The sequence below is a fragment of the Cygnus olor genome, chromosome 2, assembly GCF_009769625.2.
Source record: "Cygnus olor isolate bCygOlo1 chromosome 2, bCygOlo1.pri.v2, whole genome shotgun sequence".
Classification (NCBI taxonomy): domain Eukaryota; kingdom Metazoa; phylum Chordata; class Aves; order Anseriformes; family Anatidae; genus Cygnus; species Cygnus olor.
The window spans coordinates 11,136,695-11,156,271 of NC_049170.1; the positions used below are offsets into that span (position 1 = coordinate 11,136,695).

Genomic DNA, 19,577 nt, shown 5'->3' on the forward strand with positions numbered 1-19,577 from the left:
CAACAAGACTGTGTCACCAGTGGCAATGTGCTAGGGAGCCTACAATCAGGTAAAACCTCAGTTACAGTCAGCTGAGCAATTAACTACCTCAATTGTAACAGATATTGAAGAAAAAAAGCAAAGCATTGTGACTGTAGCAACCAGTATGGTCCTTAGGCTTCCTTAGTAAGTTTACTGCTGCAGGCCACACCTTGCAGACAGGACTGAAAAGAAAAATGGGGAGTCATATCTTATATTAGCTGAATTGCTCTACCTGCTATGACAGGTTTTTTTGGTTGAAAGGAGAAGGCTGAGCTGAGGTTAGATCAAAACAAAACAACTACCTGATTCGGTCTTCTGATGCAAGAATAATGAAAAGCAATTTGTTCTCAAGATGGCCTCAAGAAATGATTACCTGCTGTGTGCGTTTGACGATGTGATATGTTGATTAAGACAACATCACTATTAACTCATTGATTTACTGCTTCAATTTCCATTGCTTGATTTATTAATAACTAATTCAAAAGTAACAGTGTGTTCACTAATAAAGTTTATTAGTGTGTTCATTTATTTAAAATGTTTGCTTGCTTACTCCTTCTAATAAAAACACTCTTAAAGCTTGAGCCTTTTTTTCCTGGTTAGAATATAAATCTCAAACTCCAAGAAACAGCTACTGACCTACCTGAAAGCTGCTTGTTTCTCTCAAATTAAAAGTTTAACCTTTCACTCATACTTAAAAACACACAAAAAAGGAAACATATTGAATGATAACAGAAAACAGTCCTTCCTGATTAAATTTTCTAATGAAAACTTTCATCCCAAAGATGCATTTACCACTGAGTTATAAATCCTGTGACCATCCTGACAGACCATTTCCTGGATCAATTGCAATATCCAAGCAAAACCCCAGACATTATAGATATTTCAGCTTTATATAAGAACCGTGGTGTTATATAATCCTTACCATTCTGTGATGCTCTTGTGTGCTCTAATTACAGAGGTCTCAATATCGATTGGATGATATCTCATCCCTCGTAACTCCATGGCTTCATCTAATGCACCCACAACATAAAGTGCATCATGGCGTTCTGTTTGTAAGGGGAAAAAAATAATAATGATTCTGTTCTCTAGAACACTAAATCACAAAAATGTTCACATTAATAAGCAATTAATATAACATTTATAAATTATCCTCAAATTTATGAAATCCCTAAGTAATTTCCAAACTAATAAGCAATCTGCATTGCTGAAATACAGCAGAAAGCAGAAAAAAAAAAAAAAAAAGGAATGCAGAAACACTATTCCCATTTGACAAAGAAAGGTGGATGTCTTTATCCAAATACAGTGAGACAAATTCCTTTTGTCTTGAAGGTGGATACAGAACAGACTCATTCTTTTCTTAAGGCAAAGTCCTAAGTAGACAATAGACTTCTTGCTTCTCTTTTTTTATTTTGAAATAGAAAGGATGGACTTGACCCTAACAGTATGGAATATGTTGTTCCAGTAGCTTTGAGAAGGTCAGTTCTGCTGCTTAAGGTGTGCCACAAAGGTTTGCATCCATAAGCTAGAAATACTTGCTATGTGCTACATAGCAAATTGCTCATAAAGACAGACGGCAAGCTCTGAAGAGTAATTCTCTTGTAGTATGAATTTTTATTGACTAAAGAAATAAATGAGGCTGAAATGAGACTTTTAAAAAGATATCAGGTTGATAATAAACTTTTGCACGTCATCCATAAAGGAAATAATATTTGCTAATAGACTTAAAAGCGGATAACTAATTTTTTTTATGTTAATTCAGACAGTTGCACAGTGGTAATGTAATGGCAATATTACTTCTACCAGTAATACAGGGCAGAGAACTTTCTGCACAGGAAGCCAGAAGTGGGAGCAGAATGGAGATTTTGCAACTCTATGCCATGAGAAGATTTAGGCAATTCACATGCTTCAGGTGCTGTATTGTCAGAGAATCCTGCATTTTCCCAAGGGTGGGCTATCAGTACGAAACACAAAAAGGCTACACAACTGTGATCGGCAAAAAGCCATCCTAAAGTAACGTTCTCCCAAGTAGAGACTTTCAGTCCCGTTGTGTGCCTGGCGGTGCTTGGTTGCTTCCATGTGCACACAAGATAAGGGATGTCAGAAAGAGATATAGCGAAATCCTGTATGTTCCTGACAGGAAACCAAAATGCCCCATAGCTTCTCCTGCAGGCTACCGCTTGCACTGCATTTCAGTAACCTTCCCTGGCAGTTCTAAAGACAGAGATGTTCAAGAAATGGGCAGTTTCTGTAAGTAAGTTTATAACAGAGGAAGCAGGTGGTCGTTGGAGTTAGGACAGGGCCCAGACTCACACCAGGGCTTTGTGTGCATACACGGACATATCCCTGTGGATCCTGCAAGAACAAATGATGATATTCTGAAGCACTGGGCACATTAACAGTTGCAAATAGTCACTGGTGGAGGGACTTCATAGCACCCAAGGTACAGAAAAGGAAAAGCAACTGTTTCAGCAAGAAAAAAATGTCATTTGCTTTATTTTCTGATTGTTTAATTAAGTCTTTTTTTGTAGTTCCAAGGGTTTCACAGAATGAACATGTCAGATAGCGCAGGCCAAGAGACACAGTGTCAGCCTCAAACTAATCCAAATATTGTGCACAGACCCTTAGCAGATGAGGAGAAGCCTCTTACCTCCGTTTGCATCTGTGAGCTCTGTTCTTCGCAGGAACCCCAGATAGCCAGTTCGAGCCCAAATAGTCTGTGTGTCTCCAAAGCTGAGTCTTGAATTAAAGTGATCTGATTGCAAAGATTCGTCTCCATATATGGTAAAATACCCACTGGCATTGTGAGTGCTGTGAACCCATATCTAAGTTAAAAGCAATTATACTGGTATTAATTAAAGTAGCTTTCCAGAACAAAGCATTATTGAAAATTTTTGATGCAAATATGTTTAGTCATAGCTAGATAATACATGTAACATCAGATAATGCCTTTTAACTGTTTCTGACCCATTTGCAGGCACAGTCAAGATCCAAACCTGACCTCATCGAAGTCAGAGTGTAGATCTGAGCCGTGCCGCTTGGAGGCGAATGCAGCAGCCACAGCTACACGGACACCCTCCTTGCAGCCCTCCGGCCTCAGACCTGCACAGCCCCCTTGAATTGACTGTGCTAGCTCTGAGCTCTACTTGGGCTATGGCAATTTTCAGAAACTCCTATGGACACAGTGCGCTTTCCATAGTTCCCCACGCCCGGTTCAGTGAATTTGCTCCAGCAGGGCATCCTTCACGAATACCTCCAACAGCACCAGTGCAGTGGGATTGTTTACAACATTAGAAACAGGATTGAAATTATTTTAAAGGGGGAGGCCAGGCACCTTTACCTATGGAAAAGGACTCACTTCATTGAACTCAAGGTATCATGGAAATATTCTAAATTCATAGCAATGAAATTTTCCAAATGAATCTCACAAATCAGATTGTAATCTTAATTATGACTAAGCAAATCCTTCATTTTGTTAATTAGATCTTTAATTGCTCATGGAAAATAACATTTTAAGTTTTTTTCTCCTTCTAGAAACATAAAATAAATTGGAAAAACATATAGCCTTGCTCAACTCAGCTAATGAGAGCACTTCAGTGCATTGAAGCACAGTGATTATAAAGAGAATAACACTAGAAACCCATCTAGCTGAAATTAGACTAATCAATAAACTTATTTTTGCATGTAAGTTTTCATTGGAATTAGTCAAGCACGAAGTAGAAAATGTAGTTAGAGAAAGCAGATTTTTTTCAAATTCTTTAATAGACAAGTTGTTATTAGTATTTATCAAGTATGTTGCTAACAATTTTAATAACAATACGAATATCATGCTACACACTTCATACACTATAAAGGTCTGCATCATTTACAATCTTTTAACCTGGCATTTAATAAGATGTATTACAGTAAACCACTAGCATACATGATGACAGCTTTATCCCTGTGATTTAGTTCCGAGTATAGAAAGGTGAAGTTTTCATGACTCACCTCACCAAGATGAGAATCTCCTAAGGGTCCCTTTGTTTCTGGATTAGCAATAATGATACGTACTCCTGGCAGGATCTATTGAAAGAAAGCATGAAACAGTGAGAAAGCAGATACTTATGCAAACATATGCTAACTATTCCTCATGAAAAACAATCAAACAAAAAACACTTTATAAGAAACTAGAAGACATCATTAAAAAGTTAAAGTAGGCATACAGAATAATAAATAATAATATATAATAATAAATAATAAATAATAAATTAAAATAGCCAATCAATATAATAAATTTTGAGATATTTGGGAAAGGCTACAAAACCTCTTATCTTTGTCAAAGCTGTTACATCATTAAAAACTTGTTAGAAATCAAATGTTCATCTACAGCAGAAAAATCCTACCAAATGGCCCCAAGTCTTTCTGACAGTACATACCAGAATAGAAAAAAAAAGCCCTGTTCACATGAAACTTTGGACTGAAACAAAAAGAAAGCCCTGGAGGCACCATGTAATCTCTTAAGAACGAGGCTCTTGCCAGTGACTTCATGTAATGGGCTACAGAGGTGGACAGATGTTAAACCCTCAAATAAAAAAGGGACAGCCTGTCCCCACAATGATGCTGCCCACCACGCCGGGTCCCTCTGCAGATGGTCAGCAGCCATCTGCAAGTAAACAAGTGAAACGCTGACAATCTCAGACCAGTTCTCAGTGGATCCGCATCGATAAAACTGCCTGTACTAGTGGCGCACTCGTTGCCTGTTTCTAGAGTGAGATGCAGAGTCTGGGAGAGCAGTAATAAATCAGTTACTGCCACTGGGCTGCAACTCCAGCAGCAAAGAAAGGTCTGCACAGTTGATAAAGCTTTTCTGAACACTACATTCATTTAAAAAATGAAAAGAAACAGAAATTCACTGAAAATATTTACCGTGAAAGAGAGAGATGTTTAAATCTCCTTCCAGTACTTACTTTTCCTGACTCCATCAGGGGCAAACTATGCGGAGATCCTCTTTCTACTAAACGAACTCTGTAAAACACATGTAAAAATAATATGCATAATACATGGCTGCATTTATTTGCTTTCCATTAACATTTATTTCTATAAGGAAGGGTTGATGGTTGCAGAGATTAATGCTATTTTTGGAACAGATGAAGCTTATATCCTCTAGAACATACTCAGGCCTAATATTTAATCTTAGTCAAGACTTATGGCTGGGAAAATAATGAAAAAAATATGTGTATGAACATTTTCTTATATATTAAATCCTTCAAATGTAATTGGTGCCTTTTATTTAGTTTTGATAGACTTTTGCAAATGGAATTCCAAGCAGAAAATTATTCACAACAAAAAAGATCTGAAGTATTGATTTCCCACAAGAACATCATAAATGTCAGGGCACAGAAACAAAAGCATGCGAGCTGAGTGAGCAACCACATTCCACGAGTAGCTAATAGATAAAATCAAAGTCATCTCTAAATAGCTCATAACCAGGCCTCAGCCTGAGATCTGCCTTAGCAGTCTTAGAATTATTTTCAATGGGCAGTGCTTGATAAACACTTTAGTAACAAAAAAATAATATATCAAATGAAAAATGTCACTACTGTCAAGGTCAGACCCTTTCTGAGTGTGACTCTCTGGTCTGCTCTCTTCCTTTCTTAGGTAACTCATTTCCCCACTAAAGCAACAGCAAAGGCAGCTCTCCTGGGGTGGCAGGATGGTCTGGAAGGAAATTCCTCATTTAACATTAGAAAAATACTCAGCAGGTTAGAATGAAAGAGACTGTAAGTTCCTAAAATGGCCGATCAGCTCAGCCAGTAGATGGCAAAGAAGTTTTTGGTAACATCTAGGCATTCCTTTATCCTCAGGGAGGTAACTTGGAAGCTCTAACAGCCCATGAAACCTTAAACTTCCCACTCCTGCACAATTTCATAATCCACTTAACTGATCTAAATCTGTGCTTCCATCAAATGACCAGTTCTTACCCCTTTCCTCCCCTCAACTGTCTGAATGTAAAGAAAAAAAAGCCTGAGATACCACAACCAAACCAAACCAACCAAACAAAAAACATAGAAGAAATGTCAGTTCAAGACAGGGCACAGGAAGGCACAGCTACGAGTAGATGTGTAGAAAACTGGATCCAGTTAAAGTGATCACAAACCTGTAGTCAGTTAGGAGCAGTCAGGATAGATCTTTTTGGACTGTTTTGTCATTTTTTTAATAGATGGAGTACTGCAGCACTCAGTTTGGGGAAGGAGGGATGAGACACAGAGACCTCAGTTAAAGGTCCCTATGGGGAAGAACAAAGCTTTAGCAATTTCAGCCCCTAAACATAAAGTAGATGGAGAAAGAGATGGAGAAAGGTGTTCCTTTTTTTTTTTTTTTTTTTCCATTTCTTTGCTCCAAAAATTATCTAAAAGCTGGGATTGTCAAGGTCAAGGCAGGAATAGTGAAGAGCGTTTTATCTGCACTGCTGGGGAGTCTCTCAGCCTTGATGGATGGGGCAGGGCACAGCCCGGAGGCAGGGCACATCGCTGTGAACAGTTTCTCACACTAAAAGCAAGAGATATGACCCATGTTCCCAGCAATTTCAGAACACTTTTCTAAGTAATTTTGAGATGAAATGGATGCAAAGTGCCCTACGAGGGGGCTGCCTGGAGCAAGCATGGTTAGGCAGCTGCAGCCTGACCTGCTCTCCTGAAGGTGCACGCAGAACACGAACCCCCCTTCCCGGCTCCCAGGGACACCCCCAGGGACGGTGACTCCACCACCTCTCTGGGCAACCCGTCCCAATGCCTGACTGCTCTTTCTCAGAAGAAATGTCTCCTCATTTCCAACCTGAACCTCCCCTGGCACGACTTGAGGCCATTTCCTCTAGTCCTATCACTAGTTACCTGTGAGAAGAGGCCGACTCCCAGCTCCCCACACCTTCCTTTCAGGTAGCTGCAGAGAGCAATGAGGTCTGCCCTGAGCCTCCTCTTCTCCAGACTAAACAACCCCAGTTCCCTCAGCCGCTCCTCACAGGACTTGTGTTCCAGGCCCTTCACCAGCTTCGTAGCCCTTCTCTGGACATGCTCCAAGGCCTCGATGGCCTTCTTGTGGAGAGGGGCCCAAAACTGAATAGCAGAAACCCAGGAACTTCACTATAAGGTGTATGTGCATGGCTTAAGTCATGCTACTCTATAAAGGGCATGTCTACATAAGACACCTGAAATGCTATTCAAACGGCATGCCAAATCTTAGGTGTTTAGGAGTATGCAGCAAATGGTTTGAAAATAATTCTATGCATATTGAAAAAAAAATCAAATATTGCAAGAAGCAGTTGTTAATTAATGCCTACATTTCTGCCTTCACACATATATATATGTTCTGTAAAATCTCTATTAGTGTAGAAATGAAAAACACCTTTAACTGAACTCTTCTGAGCAACTGACATCTCTGATTTTTAGATCTGTAGTTACAGACAGGTGGCTGTTCTTAGAAGAACTAGTCACCATCCCAGACACTTGGTACCTCCTTTAACAGAGTTACCTCATTCATTATTTACCAAGATTTGACAAAGATTTGATCTTAAAAAAGAGACAGTTCAAAAAAACCCAGCCATACGAATTGGTAAAAGGATGGTGTGACCAATGTCAGGGAGTACTTTATTTGAATTTGAGATTGGTTTAAAAATAATTCCATTTTGATAACAGGAGCAAAAACACTCTGGAACAGGAAAATCCTATCTTAGAGCTGTCCAGTTCTGTAGGAATTCTGCTGGCCTTTGCTCCCTTTCTGGCATCAAGACGTGCCTCAATGATGTGCTGCTGAATTCCAGGCCTAGTAGGAATCACATACAATAAAGCACGTATAACAAAGCTATACATTTAAAAACCAGTGAGTGACTACTGGAAATGAATCAACATTCATAATTCTGACCATCCCTTTCCCCTGTCCTTTCAGCATCTGTGCCTCCCACCTTGTTCTTATTGCTAGCACACTCTTCTAGCTCCTTTCTCCAGCTATTTCCTTTAACCTTGTCTGAATTTTAGCACACGAAGATCCAGAAGGTGCAATTTCTCAGTTTCCAATTCTGTTAAAACTCTCCCACTATGTGCTTTCCTCCTCATATCCCTACAGAAATATCACAGCAGTGCACTAAACATAGAAACATTTTTTGAAGGTTTTCTGCTAGGGCTCTGGTAGTGCTCAAGAACTTAGACTCCATTTTAAAAAGCTTTGGCTAAGCTCACAATACATTTGGGAGCATGCTGTTAAACCTCTAACAACTCTGAAATAATAAAAGATATTTTGCCACAGAGAGATTTAAAAAAAATAGAAGCGCAACATTAGATTCTGATGTTACTGTCTCCTATGTGCATACTTAATTTTAAGTGCATAATAGTCTTACTAACTCTATGGGGACTAGTACTGTGAATAAATTATGGACATTATACAATAGTTTTTTAAAATTAGTTTTGCTCTGTCTCATCTTAAAATAATTCAATTGTTCCCACTCCTCTCCCTGGAGATTTCCATTTTTGCACTGACAAACAGACAGCAGACATGACTGAGAACTTCTTCACCTTCCCTCTTGAGCGAGCAGCACCATCCCCAAGCCTGCCTGGCCGGCAAGAGGTAGAGCGCAGGGCTCCTCAGACCCAGGAGAAATACCACCTCTGCATCACACAGATGATGCTGGCAAAGGAACTCATGGCTCCTTATGACACTGTTTCTCAAAATTTAGAGTTCACAAATAATCATAACATGCTCCCAGGCATCAGAGCTGCAGGAAGGGCAAGTCCCGTTTCTCTGCAGTGCTCCAGGCTGTGAAAAAAAGTCTCTTATGAAGTGAGTGTAGAGCCTTCCCACTGCTTCGTATTGCCTTCGAGTCATGCTGGGAAGGGCAGAAGAGAACATGGCAGCAGAGTCAGCCTGGGCAAAGAGCCCGAAAATCAAGTGGATGGGATGAAAATGCTGCCCTTGGGCGTGAAAGCTAGTTTTGCACCTTCTGGTGGTTTGCAGCCAAGCTGAGAGGGAAAACATAAATGAGTGACCAAATGCAGAGAAAACATGGGCTTTCTCTCCCACCAAAATGTCTCGCTGGGGAGGAGAGGCAGAAGATGTTTAAGAATCATTGGACTGTTACAAAGCTATAAGCAATGATGATGCATAATGAATCTACAGTATTTATGTAGTAGGGTATGAGAGAGTGTAATTATTAATTTTTTTTCTCTGGTTCCTAAGAATTAGTCTTTTTTAAAAAAATAAAAATCTATAACTGGTGATGTGCAGTTGAGAAAGCTTCTTATGTTTCAAAGCCTGGCTAATGGGATTTAATATGAAAGGCAGCTATAGCATTAATATGTGCTTACATTTTTTCTTGTTCAATTTAATATATTGGATGGATTTCATCTCCTCCACTCTTACTATAGAAAAATAGGACTGAAATCTGACTTCAGAATGAAAACTGGCAAGCTATAACCAACTGGCACTGTAATAATCGTGTAATGAAGGGGATACAGAAATACAGTAACAATGTCTTTCTGCCTAACTATTTACATAAAGCCACAAATTTTGTTTTCTATCTGGTGACAAAAACTCTCCAAAATGTGTTCCACAGCTTATTGGTATTCTCTTTAATCAACGAGTTTGTCAGCAGAGCTATTAAAGAGTGCTTTGCTAATCAGGAGTCTGGAGAGCGCAGCGTGGTAGTAACCAACATTACGATGCCAAAACTGGGAAAACCTTCAAACAGGGCTGTGTTACTGCACTGAGAGAGACTTCGGGCTCTGTGATTCTAATAGAGATGGAAAGAAACTATTAGGTCATCCAAGTCTCGCTCCCTGCCAAAAAAAGACTGTTCCCTGCAGTGCACTTTCGAATGCTTTGTCTACTCCGGTTACAATATTTTGAATGATAGGGTTTCTTCCACTTCCCTTCAGAGTTTACTTCTCAGCTGAATGTATTTCATAGTCAGGAACCTTTTTACTGCCCTGTTTGGCATGAACTTTTTCTATCTTCCTCTTGGTATTTCTAACTAGCTCCCCACATACACTTCAAAAGATTTTTCCACTTTTCTTGTTAAATATTTCAGCTACAGAGGTTGCCTTCTAAACTAATACTTGGCAAAACCCCACACCTTCAACTTCTACCTTTCCTTTAGAGCCATTCCCGCAGGCCGAGGCATGGCAACTGCCTTCCACCTCCTTGCCAGCGTGCCAACATCTTCTGCTGTTAGCCAACCTCTAACGGCATCTTCCATCACTGCCAGCTCTCATCTCCCTGTTTAGCCTACCAACCCTTAATTTGTCTTCTTCTTCCTATCTTGAGTGGTCTGTTCTCACACCATGCTGCCTTGCAGTCATGCCAGCTTGGCAGTCCAGCTCTTTGGTTTCCTTAATATTACCTATTCTGCTAGTATTTTACTTTTTTTCAGTAGCTGACTTCGAACGTTGTCATGCTTGAAAAACTTGCGCAACAAAAACTAAAGGAAACCAGATACGATATGATGTAAGTACAGCCTAACACATATTGAAAATACACTGAATATATAAAAATATTGATATTTGTCTCCTAGGCCCTTTCCTTGGCCACAGCCTTTCTGTGGCAGGAAGACACAGCTGATGGGCTCCTTGGTTTCATTCCAGCCTTATTCCTTAAGATTTCTTGCTGATTGTCATCTTATGTTAGAAATTGAGGTTGTGGGGAAAAAGTGGATATTTTCTTATCATGCAAGAAACTGATGTTTTGAAAAATTCTGTATACTGAACTGGAACAAAGAGGAGAAATATGAAGTGAAGTTGTAAACTTAATCTGAAAAAAATGCTGCAGGCCAAAAAAAAGAGGTTACTTGAGTTTAGTTTCAGTATTTGTCTTTTAAGTTAATTAAGCCTCCAAACTAAAAATGTTTTAACAATCATCATGAGCAAAAATTCAAAAATTAAAGGAAGATATTTTGGCCATTTTGAAAATTTTACCTTTTTTTTTCTTAAGCTGTAAAAGATCTGTAAAAACTGACTTTTCTAATTTCAACAAAATGGTCTTTCCTGATGGAAAAAAAAACTCTTATTTCATCGGAAACTTTAACCAAAACCTGGTTTTAAGACATTTAATTTCAGAGGGCATGCACTTTAGTGTAGCTATATCTCATAACCCAGCCGTGATTTAAATGGCCCTGTATTAATGCCATCATCAACACCTTTCAGACACATACCACTACCTAAAAGAAGTCTTTGACACTCAAGGCTTTCAGTGCATCTTCTCTTTACACAAACAATAAAATATTTGTAAATAAACTATTCCAGAATTTACATGTCAATGAGCTCATTCTACCCTAAAATGAAAATATCGATCAAAGAAGAAGATAAGCTCTGCCTTTCAAGATGAAATACCCTGTTCAAATAGCCAGATCAGAAAAGTAGGAAGATGGCACTGCTGAACACTTTGGCTGAAGGGAAAACCTAGATAATGAAGAAAACTTTCCCTGCATCATCCTGGTTTCCTCAAAGCAGTTTTCTTCTCATTGCATGACAACTTCAGATAACAGATAAAAGACAACTGAGAGTGAAAAAGGGAGTTTTTGGGTTTAGGCAAACTTAATCCAACAAGATGAACAACCATTAAATCTTCTGTCTGTCTAGGACATATTTTAATCCTGTTAATTCTTTAATCAACAACTTCAGTTAAAAAAAAGGAGTAGTTTTATCATAAATGGCTATGGAAATGTGTAAAAATAAATTCCATATTTATGTCTGTTTTCAGATTTTAAGTACTGAAAAATGTTCAGATTTTATTATACGGGCATTACATTTAATTTGTTTAACTTCACAGATTGTGCAAAGCGTAATGTACAACCATTTAAAGTCAGTGCAGTGGACTGGGACTGGAGAGCCCCATCTGCCCCCTGGCGCTATCTCACACCTGTCGTGCCCCAGCAGGCACAGCATCGCATTTCTCTGTGCTTCAGGTTCATATCTGCAAAAACATGTATAATGCTGCTCTCAGCTTTTATCTTTTTATTTAGATTACAAACCTCCCAGGACACAGTGTTTATTGCTAATTGTTTTTACAGCACTTTTCATAATCACAATTGGGAGCTGATGACTCCGTTTGATACAATGTGCTTTTCCTATTTTGTAATCTTTTGTCTTCTCAGTTCTAACTGGGAAAAAGAGACTCCACACGAACAGAAAACTTTCATTCTAAAAAATCTGTGACATTAAAATTTTTTCAAGGAATAGAATTACCCTATTTATTGTTAACAAATGATGGAAACAATTTTAGCTTCCCCGATGCAATGTTTATATCCTACATTCACACAGTATTTTGAAAGGTGAAATTTCTAAAATCAAGTCCCCCCTATAAGGCTCCTTCTCTTGCTACAAGCTTCAGGATTCACACCACCAGCTGACTCATGGAGTGGGCACCCTGCATTTTTGGGGAAGAACGTGCAGAAAGTTCCCTCTCCTTACCTACCACCAGAGACGTTTCCAGTGCATGAAGTTCAACACGTGGAGACACTTGTTTAGTGGAATTAAAACCACAGATGAACAGTCTGAAGAAAAGGCAGTAGTGCAATGGACTGCAGTGCCACGTACACCTGAAGTCACTGGAGAGGGACCATCCTTCCTAGAGGAGGCTCACTGGGAACCCTGGCTGAGCTGCATAAGACTCTTCACATAAATAAGCTCATCATCTGCAAACAGATGCTTCTAGGATATAAAATCTTCAGGAGGATATGCGAGGCTTGAAGCAGTATATTAAGAGCTATTGAATACAGCCATTTGAAAGGACATTGCATCTCTAACAAAGTTAGGGAGGGATCCTTATACAAATATAGGACACTTTTACTGTTTTTCTGAGCTCTCCTTCCCACACCTGAGTCGTTCAGCATTCATACAGCCACAGACTCTGCTGACAACAGGAGCCAAATGAGTGCCTGAGGCTAGCAAAGCTGGAGTGGGTCACAAAGGTGACAGAGCCCAATTCCCAGGGGTAACCACCAGCACGGCACCCACTGCTGTGGTATTCATGGCAAATAACTGTCAGTGCGTGGGAGAGCAAAAGCCCTGTCTGTCCTCCTGCAAAGGCTGGCAAGAGAAGGGGAGAAAGAAAACATGGATGGAAGGCACTTAGGGAGCTACATCTCTTACGTACATCTCTCATACACATCTCTTACAGCGTACCGCAGCTAGGTCTGCAGAATTTGAAAGGCTTGCTCCAAATTTTACATGTATTCATTAAGTATTTTTCCTTCCAAAACAGTTGTTTCTGTTGTGAAATGCACTCTAAGGCTGAAGTATGGGAAAGCAGCACTTTTTCCTCTACTGCCGAAGCCGTAAATGTACTCTAGGTCAATGACTTTTGGCAGTTTTAAAGAATCACTGTTTAGTGGTCCGTCAGATCACAGAATCACAGAATGGCTGAGGTTGGATGGGACCTCTGAAGATCATCTAGTCCATCCCCCTGCTGAGCAGGATCACCTAGAGCATTGCACAGGATGGCATCCAGGCAGGTTTTGAATATCTCCAGAGAAGGCGACTCCACAACCTCTCTGGGCAACCCGTTCCAGAGCCCTGTCACCCTCCCTGTGAAGAAGTGCCCTCTCATATTCAGCCAGAACTTCCTGCATATACCACAATGAGGAAAACAAAGCAAAATATGCTTCAGAATACACTGTCTGTAAAAATCAAATACAAAATACATGTTATCTTCAAAGAAAACGGAAGAATGAAAATTCCATTTTTTTGGGAAGACTTTCCTCTAAGTGTATGGCTAGACTCATGGCAAATTCCAAGAGAAAGAAAGAGAGAAGTATGGCTTTTAGGAAAGGAAGTGGAAGAATTTTTAACAAATACTCCTCAGAAAGGTAACCTGCCACCTTGTTATATCAATTCCCAGCCTCCAAGACTGAAACGGACCTGGAACACCAAGAGAAGGTCAGTATATGCTGAAATGGGCAATCCCTTTTTTTAGATAGCATCAGATATTCTTCAGGAATAAAAGTGTTGGTTTAATAAACTGGAATGTTATTGGAAAATTCAAAAATGGTTTGTAAAAACAAAAATTGAACATTTTTCATCTACTTTTATTGTTAATGTTTGAAAAATGACATGCAAATGGCACTTGCAAACAATTATGTAAATGTTCAGGTGCAGTACACCTACTTTCCTCGAAAGCTAAGGCTTTTTGTCTTCTCTTTGTCTTTGTCTTGGTACACATTACAGTATCTCCCAGCCCCTCCATGGAAATATAACTGGAATTTCTCCATTTATAGTTAAGGTATTCTAAACCACATCCTCTTTCAAAAAAACACCACTAGAGTCAAATCTTATTGTCCTATTCCACTAAATTGATAATATTCTCTTCCCTTGAAAAAGACTATAAAATTAAAAATAGACTCAAGGGAGCAAATACCTCAAGGGCCTGTTCTTAGGGAGCACAGAAATTGCTTTGTAGGACTCCCATCTCCCTAGTTGAGCCTCATAATTCTACCTGACTGGGACAATGAGGGTGGCTTCCCATCTGAAAGTTAATGGATGTTTGTCCCTTTCTCCCGCCCTACAACTGAAGACGATTTATGCCTGGAAACATAAGACATCTTTCAAAGCTCTTAAGATAGGCATATTTACAATTTTTGTTATAACTCTGGATCCTCTTATATAAACAGTGCAATCCCTCAATGTTCTAGACAGTTTAGTTACCCAGGTTATCAGCTGATTTCCAAATCAGCCTAGTCAGCCGCACAGTGGCTGAGCAAGGCTCTTGGTTCATCCCCTGGTGCAGGCAGCAACTGCAAGAGAGGACCCTTCCTCCAGGTCAGACACACCAGGACTTTTCCTCTAAGCCAAAAGTTGAAGTTTTGCTATTAAACTCATCATCCAGAATGAACTTTTCTTTCTGGGAGATCTGTTTCTCAGAGATCAGAAATAGTGCCAACAGGATTTTTGAGACAGAAACAAAAATATAATGCCGCTAAAAAGCCAAGGCTGGATTTTCTCCTGAGTAAATACGTGAAGAACAAGGAAGGTTTTGCCAGTACCATGACAGACAGCTTAAACTGACTAATGAGATTCTACAAGTCAATGGGCAGAATGCCTAAAAGCCATACACTTCTACAAAGAATCCTCAAAATCAAACTGCATCACAACTTAGCCTACTTAAAACTTAGAGGGACTTAAGCTTTATTTTAAATACCTCAACCCTTCCTCCTCTCAATGGAGAATGAAACTCTTCTACTGACTTTACAGGGGTGAAAGACTTTTCATTTTTCCATGACAATTTGTTTCTATGATAATAGGAAGAAAAAAGAGAGAGAAAAAAAAAGCTACAGCAACAGACAATCTTAAAAAAAAGTCATAGGTAATGTGTGACACTTGGAAATAAAGCTACCTGTACCAGAAGATCCCTGAAGCTCAGGATGACTGGAATGGCACTGCTGGAGGTGGCACTTGACACGACACAATTCATAAAAGAGCTTATTGCTTAAAAGCACTGATGCTTTTCTGAGGCCAGTGATTTACCAGGTCGGTGTTTTGAACAGTTCCCCAGGTATCCAGCACTTCAAACCTCAACACACTCTACACACGGTGCCTACTGAATCGCAACGTAAGGCAAAAGGTGGTGAAGTGTCAAAAGGGACAGTAATAGATCCGTATTACCCCTTCAGATCTCACACAGAGTCAATAATTGAGGACTGGGATTTTCTGTAACCTGCAAATCGATTCTGTACGCGGTAACCCATTACAGGAGCTGGGAAAGGCACTGCTCCCCAGAGCGTTAGGGAACAATTTTTGAAGTTTCTTTTCTGTTGCCATTGGTAAATTGCTTTCAAGTATGATTAATCAATTAATGCTTCACAAAGGTAACTATTTTATTGTCACTTGCCATTAGCATGTCTCTTTCTGACATATTTCCCCCCAGTCTCTTTTCTCTGCTACGTGACCATAAAACAGTTCTCCTCCATGCTGTGACTGTGCTACAGAGCACGGCTGTGGCTGTAGCTTAGATAATTTAGCTAAGTAGTTCTTTTGTCTGGTAACCCTATAATAAGGGTATTTTTCAAGGTAGATGGAAAAGAAGTGCTTGAGAATTAGAAAAAAGCTCCTGTGGTTTTGTTGCTTGGTATTACTCAAAACAATGTATACACAACATGAAAGTTTCAATAAAATAGAGTGCAGAATGATAAACAATTGACAGCCAGGATAAAAGGCTATTTTTCTTTTCCTGCATGAAGTCTGAACTGCTGGAATACATTAAAATGAAGCCAAAGCCTTAACTGATTTCCTTTGACAGAGCCTGTATTTGAGACTGGGCTCAGTGTATAAGCAATCTATAATAATAAATCCTAAGTAACTGTTTTCACATATCTTTGAAACACTACCACTGTTCTTTTATTTCCTTGGGGAACGAGACTCAGAATTTCCATCCTCAGAAATCACCATTCTCAGGGGAACAATGTCTCCCAGCAAAGCTGACAGACGTTCAGAGCTCTTTGAACACCCCAGAAGACCACAATGAAAAATCAGATATAGCACAGCATATAAATACCTTCCTAAGACATAAGTCTGCTAATGACTTAAGTAATACAGGGATCATTTATTTTTTATTTTGAAAAGATTCACTAATTTACATAATTCCCAAAAGATGTCTGTGACCCCATAAGAAGACAAGAGACCTATTCTTACAGACCTGCCAACTGCTTGTTTAATAAATACAGTGGAAAATCAGACTAAAATAATTTGTTTTAATGATGGAATGGGAATATTTCAGTGAAAGGCTTTGGATACCACATGCGACATCATGAGTACCTGCCAGAATAAAAAACGAGTAACTTGAACCAACATATATCCCACTGCCTCTACCTGGCCACATCCCACAGCTGGATTTGACTCCCCGTTTGGCGCCAGCTGTCTCACCGTGTCTGTGACCATGAAACTATCCAAGCAGCTCACCATTACATGCAGCTCAAAGGGGAATGGAGTAAACCACAAAAGGGTTTAATAATTCAATTCTTCTTACTGCACTGAAAAAAAGCAGCCAGACTTAACTTGATGAAATTAGAATAATCTGAATGATCATTTAATGCAACTATTGTTTCACTAAAGGGAATACTGGAATTTAAAGACAGGATCAGAAGGATTTGAGTGGTAAGGATGCCTGCATTTATGAAAATAGAGATAGCATAAAAAAAATAAATGAGAATAGTGTTTATTAACACTGACAAAGTCTTCATTCTTGCCCATTTTTGGTACAAGATGTGGATACAATCCAATAATCAGCCTAAATGCAACTTGTAGCCAAAATCAGAGCAAGCTGTCCAAATGCATGTTAAATTATAATACTGAAATCATTATAAATACATACACAACTCGATCAGTGGCTCTCTCCCCACTAGAAGTCTTAGCCTCCACTCTATCAGAGCTCACAAATTGTCACTATCAGCTACTGAACAAGAAAACTAGGGACATCTTTGCCTGCTTTTGGGGGTAGACACAGATTGAACTGAATTTGTTTTTTTCATTTTTATCCTTTTAAAACAAACTCTGATTTCAAAGTAGGTCTTTCACAATTATTTTCATAATTTTGTCTTCTGTGTTGATAAGGTTTTGCTACAGGAAAGAATATCAGGATGCAAGGCGATGTTTATCTTTGCAGTGGCTGCAAGAAGTTTCAGTTTTAGAAGATCAACAATCTCCTTCAGGCATCACTGGATGATCCTTCAGCCCACTAATTTCTGCGGAAAACTTCTATACAACATTTTAAATACAAAAGGTACAGAAATGCAGGAAAAAAATGAATTTCCTATATTAAAATTTGAGGAAAATTTCAAAGCAGTCAAAATATCTGATTTCAACATTTTTCATGATGCTGTATTTATTATTCATACCAACTGAGTTTCAAATTTATGGCAATTTCAAAATTTACACTAGCAGGTTAAATCAGTAACATTTTGAAAACAGTTTTGAACGATTTAATGATAAGTATCTTTTAGAATATATGCAACTATACTGAAACTTTTGAAAATCTGACGTCCTAAGAGCATTTAAAAATACTTTTTCCCTGTCTATGTGAAAGGAACATTTATTTTGGAACACACAAGTCTCAGTTTGATGAAGTGGCCAGTTTTGCCAATTAAATTATTTTTCTACTAAGATATAACTTGCTGTTAAAATTGATTATCTTGTACATTTTTAACCTTACACACGTGTGTAGATATTGTTTTACATCATCCTTGAAAAAAGGGATGCTTGGGCTTGAAATGTACATCTTTCCTGCCATAAAAGCATGGAAATATGAGAAAGTGTACATCTTTCAATATGTGGTATTCTGGTACAATGAGAAAGGGATCTCCGTCTCTTCTTCCAAGCACTTCTCGGCTTTTAGCGTATTTAGGTATCTTGTGTTTAACCACCTGAAAAGCTTTCTGAGGAAAACATGACTGGTCCAAAATGATGATGGAAGGATCTGAAAACCGGGGGATTTCAGACAAATGTGAAAAGAATATATTCGTTCTATTTCTCTCTCTTTTTTATTTTTATTTTTTAATATAAAGTTGTTTTCCCAGAAGCATTGGCAGAGAATTGCAGTCAATGGCATGACAGGGTGCTGATGCCTGGAGTTTTGTTGCACACACATGTGCATGTTTACATGACCTGGGAGGCACAGTGAGGAAGTCATTGGGCCAGCGCAGCCTGCCAAGAGGCCAGCTCATGCACAGTGAAGCATTAATCCACCTATTTTGCTTTTGGATGCGAGTTAACCTCTCTAATAGTGCAGGGACATATACATCACCTGCTAGGTGTCCTCTCTTTTTTTTTTTTCATTATTATTATTATTTTTTTATTAAGTGGCATAGGTGGGACAAGTCTGTCTTTACTTCTCACTCTTTCTGACATCACCTTCTGGGGACACTGATTTTTAGAAAATTGGTGGGATGACCAATAGAATGGTATTGATGCATTACCCCCAAGAGCAAACTGGAGTGGGATACTCTTGCTGTTAGGACGTTACTCAGTTTCCCAGACAGAGCTGTCTAATGCCATCTGGTGCTTGGGCCATCTGATTAGTGCTACCAGATACAGCAGGCAAGGCCTGATGGAGTAGCTGTAGCACCTAAAATTCCACTGGATGATCACTGTTAGGCAATTCAATGCTTTTTCTAGTACCACAACCGATGCCTGCTAATGACTGAGTGGTTGCACCCCTTGGCATCAGCTTCCTGAATCTCCATGTGAGCCCAGTCCCAGGCACTTCCCTGATCTGGCAGTAATATGGCTAGAGCTCTAGGAATCCAGCAGCTAAACCTGTGGACTGAGGGCTAAAACACACACACACAGGCAGATTCAAAAGATGTTTGAGAACATCTAACCTAGCCCAAGAAATAAACCATCAGAATCCAGTGCAAGCTGGAAGGAAATGTCTAGTCTGGTTGACCAAGCAGCTCTAGATCTCAGTCTAGATCATACACGGCACAGGTATTTTGATCTAAACTGTTATCAAACAATGATATTTTGATAAACTGTCAAAGCTACTTTTTGCAGTAACTAGAAAGCATTATTATGCCAAGAAAAAAACAAAAGAATGATGTTCAGTCTTTT

At 39.2% G+C, this 19,577-nt stretch overlaps 1 protein-coding gene across 5 annotated transcripts in view; it reads right to left on the reverse strand.

Moving 5' to 3' along the window:
- Positions 1 to 19,577, reverse strand: part of DIP2C (disco interacting protein 2 homolog C) — a 316,217-nt gene that overhangs the window by 7,027 nt on the left and 289,613 nt on the right. For all 5 annotated transcript variants that reach the window (XM_040546127.1, XM_040546128.1, XM_040546125.1 and 2 more), the window contains 4 exons: positions 4,965 to 5,022; positions 4,006 to 4,080; positions 2,669 to 2,843; positions 944 to 1,067 (listed from right to left, as the gene is read on the reverse strand). In XM_040546127.1, the coding sequence (XP_040402061.1) occupies positions 944 to 1,067; positions 2,669 to 2,843; positions 4,006 to 4,080; positions 4,965 to 5,022 (432 nt within the window). The remainder of the gene's footprint in view (positions 1 to 943; positions 1,068 to 2,668; positions 2,844 to 4,005; positions 4,081 to 4,964; positions 5,023 to 19,577) is intronic.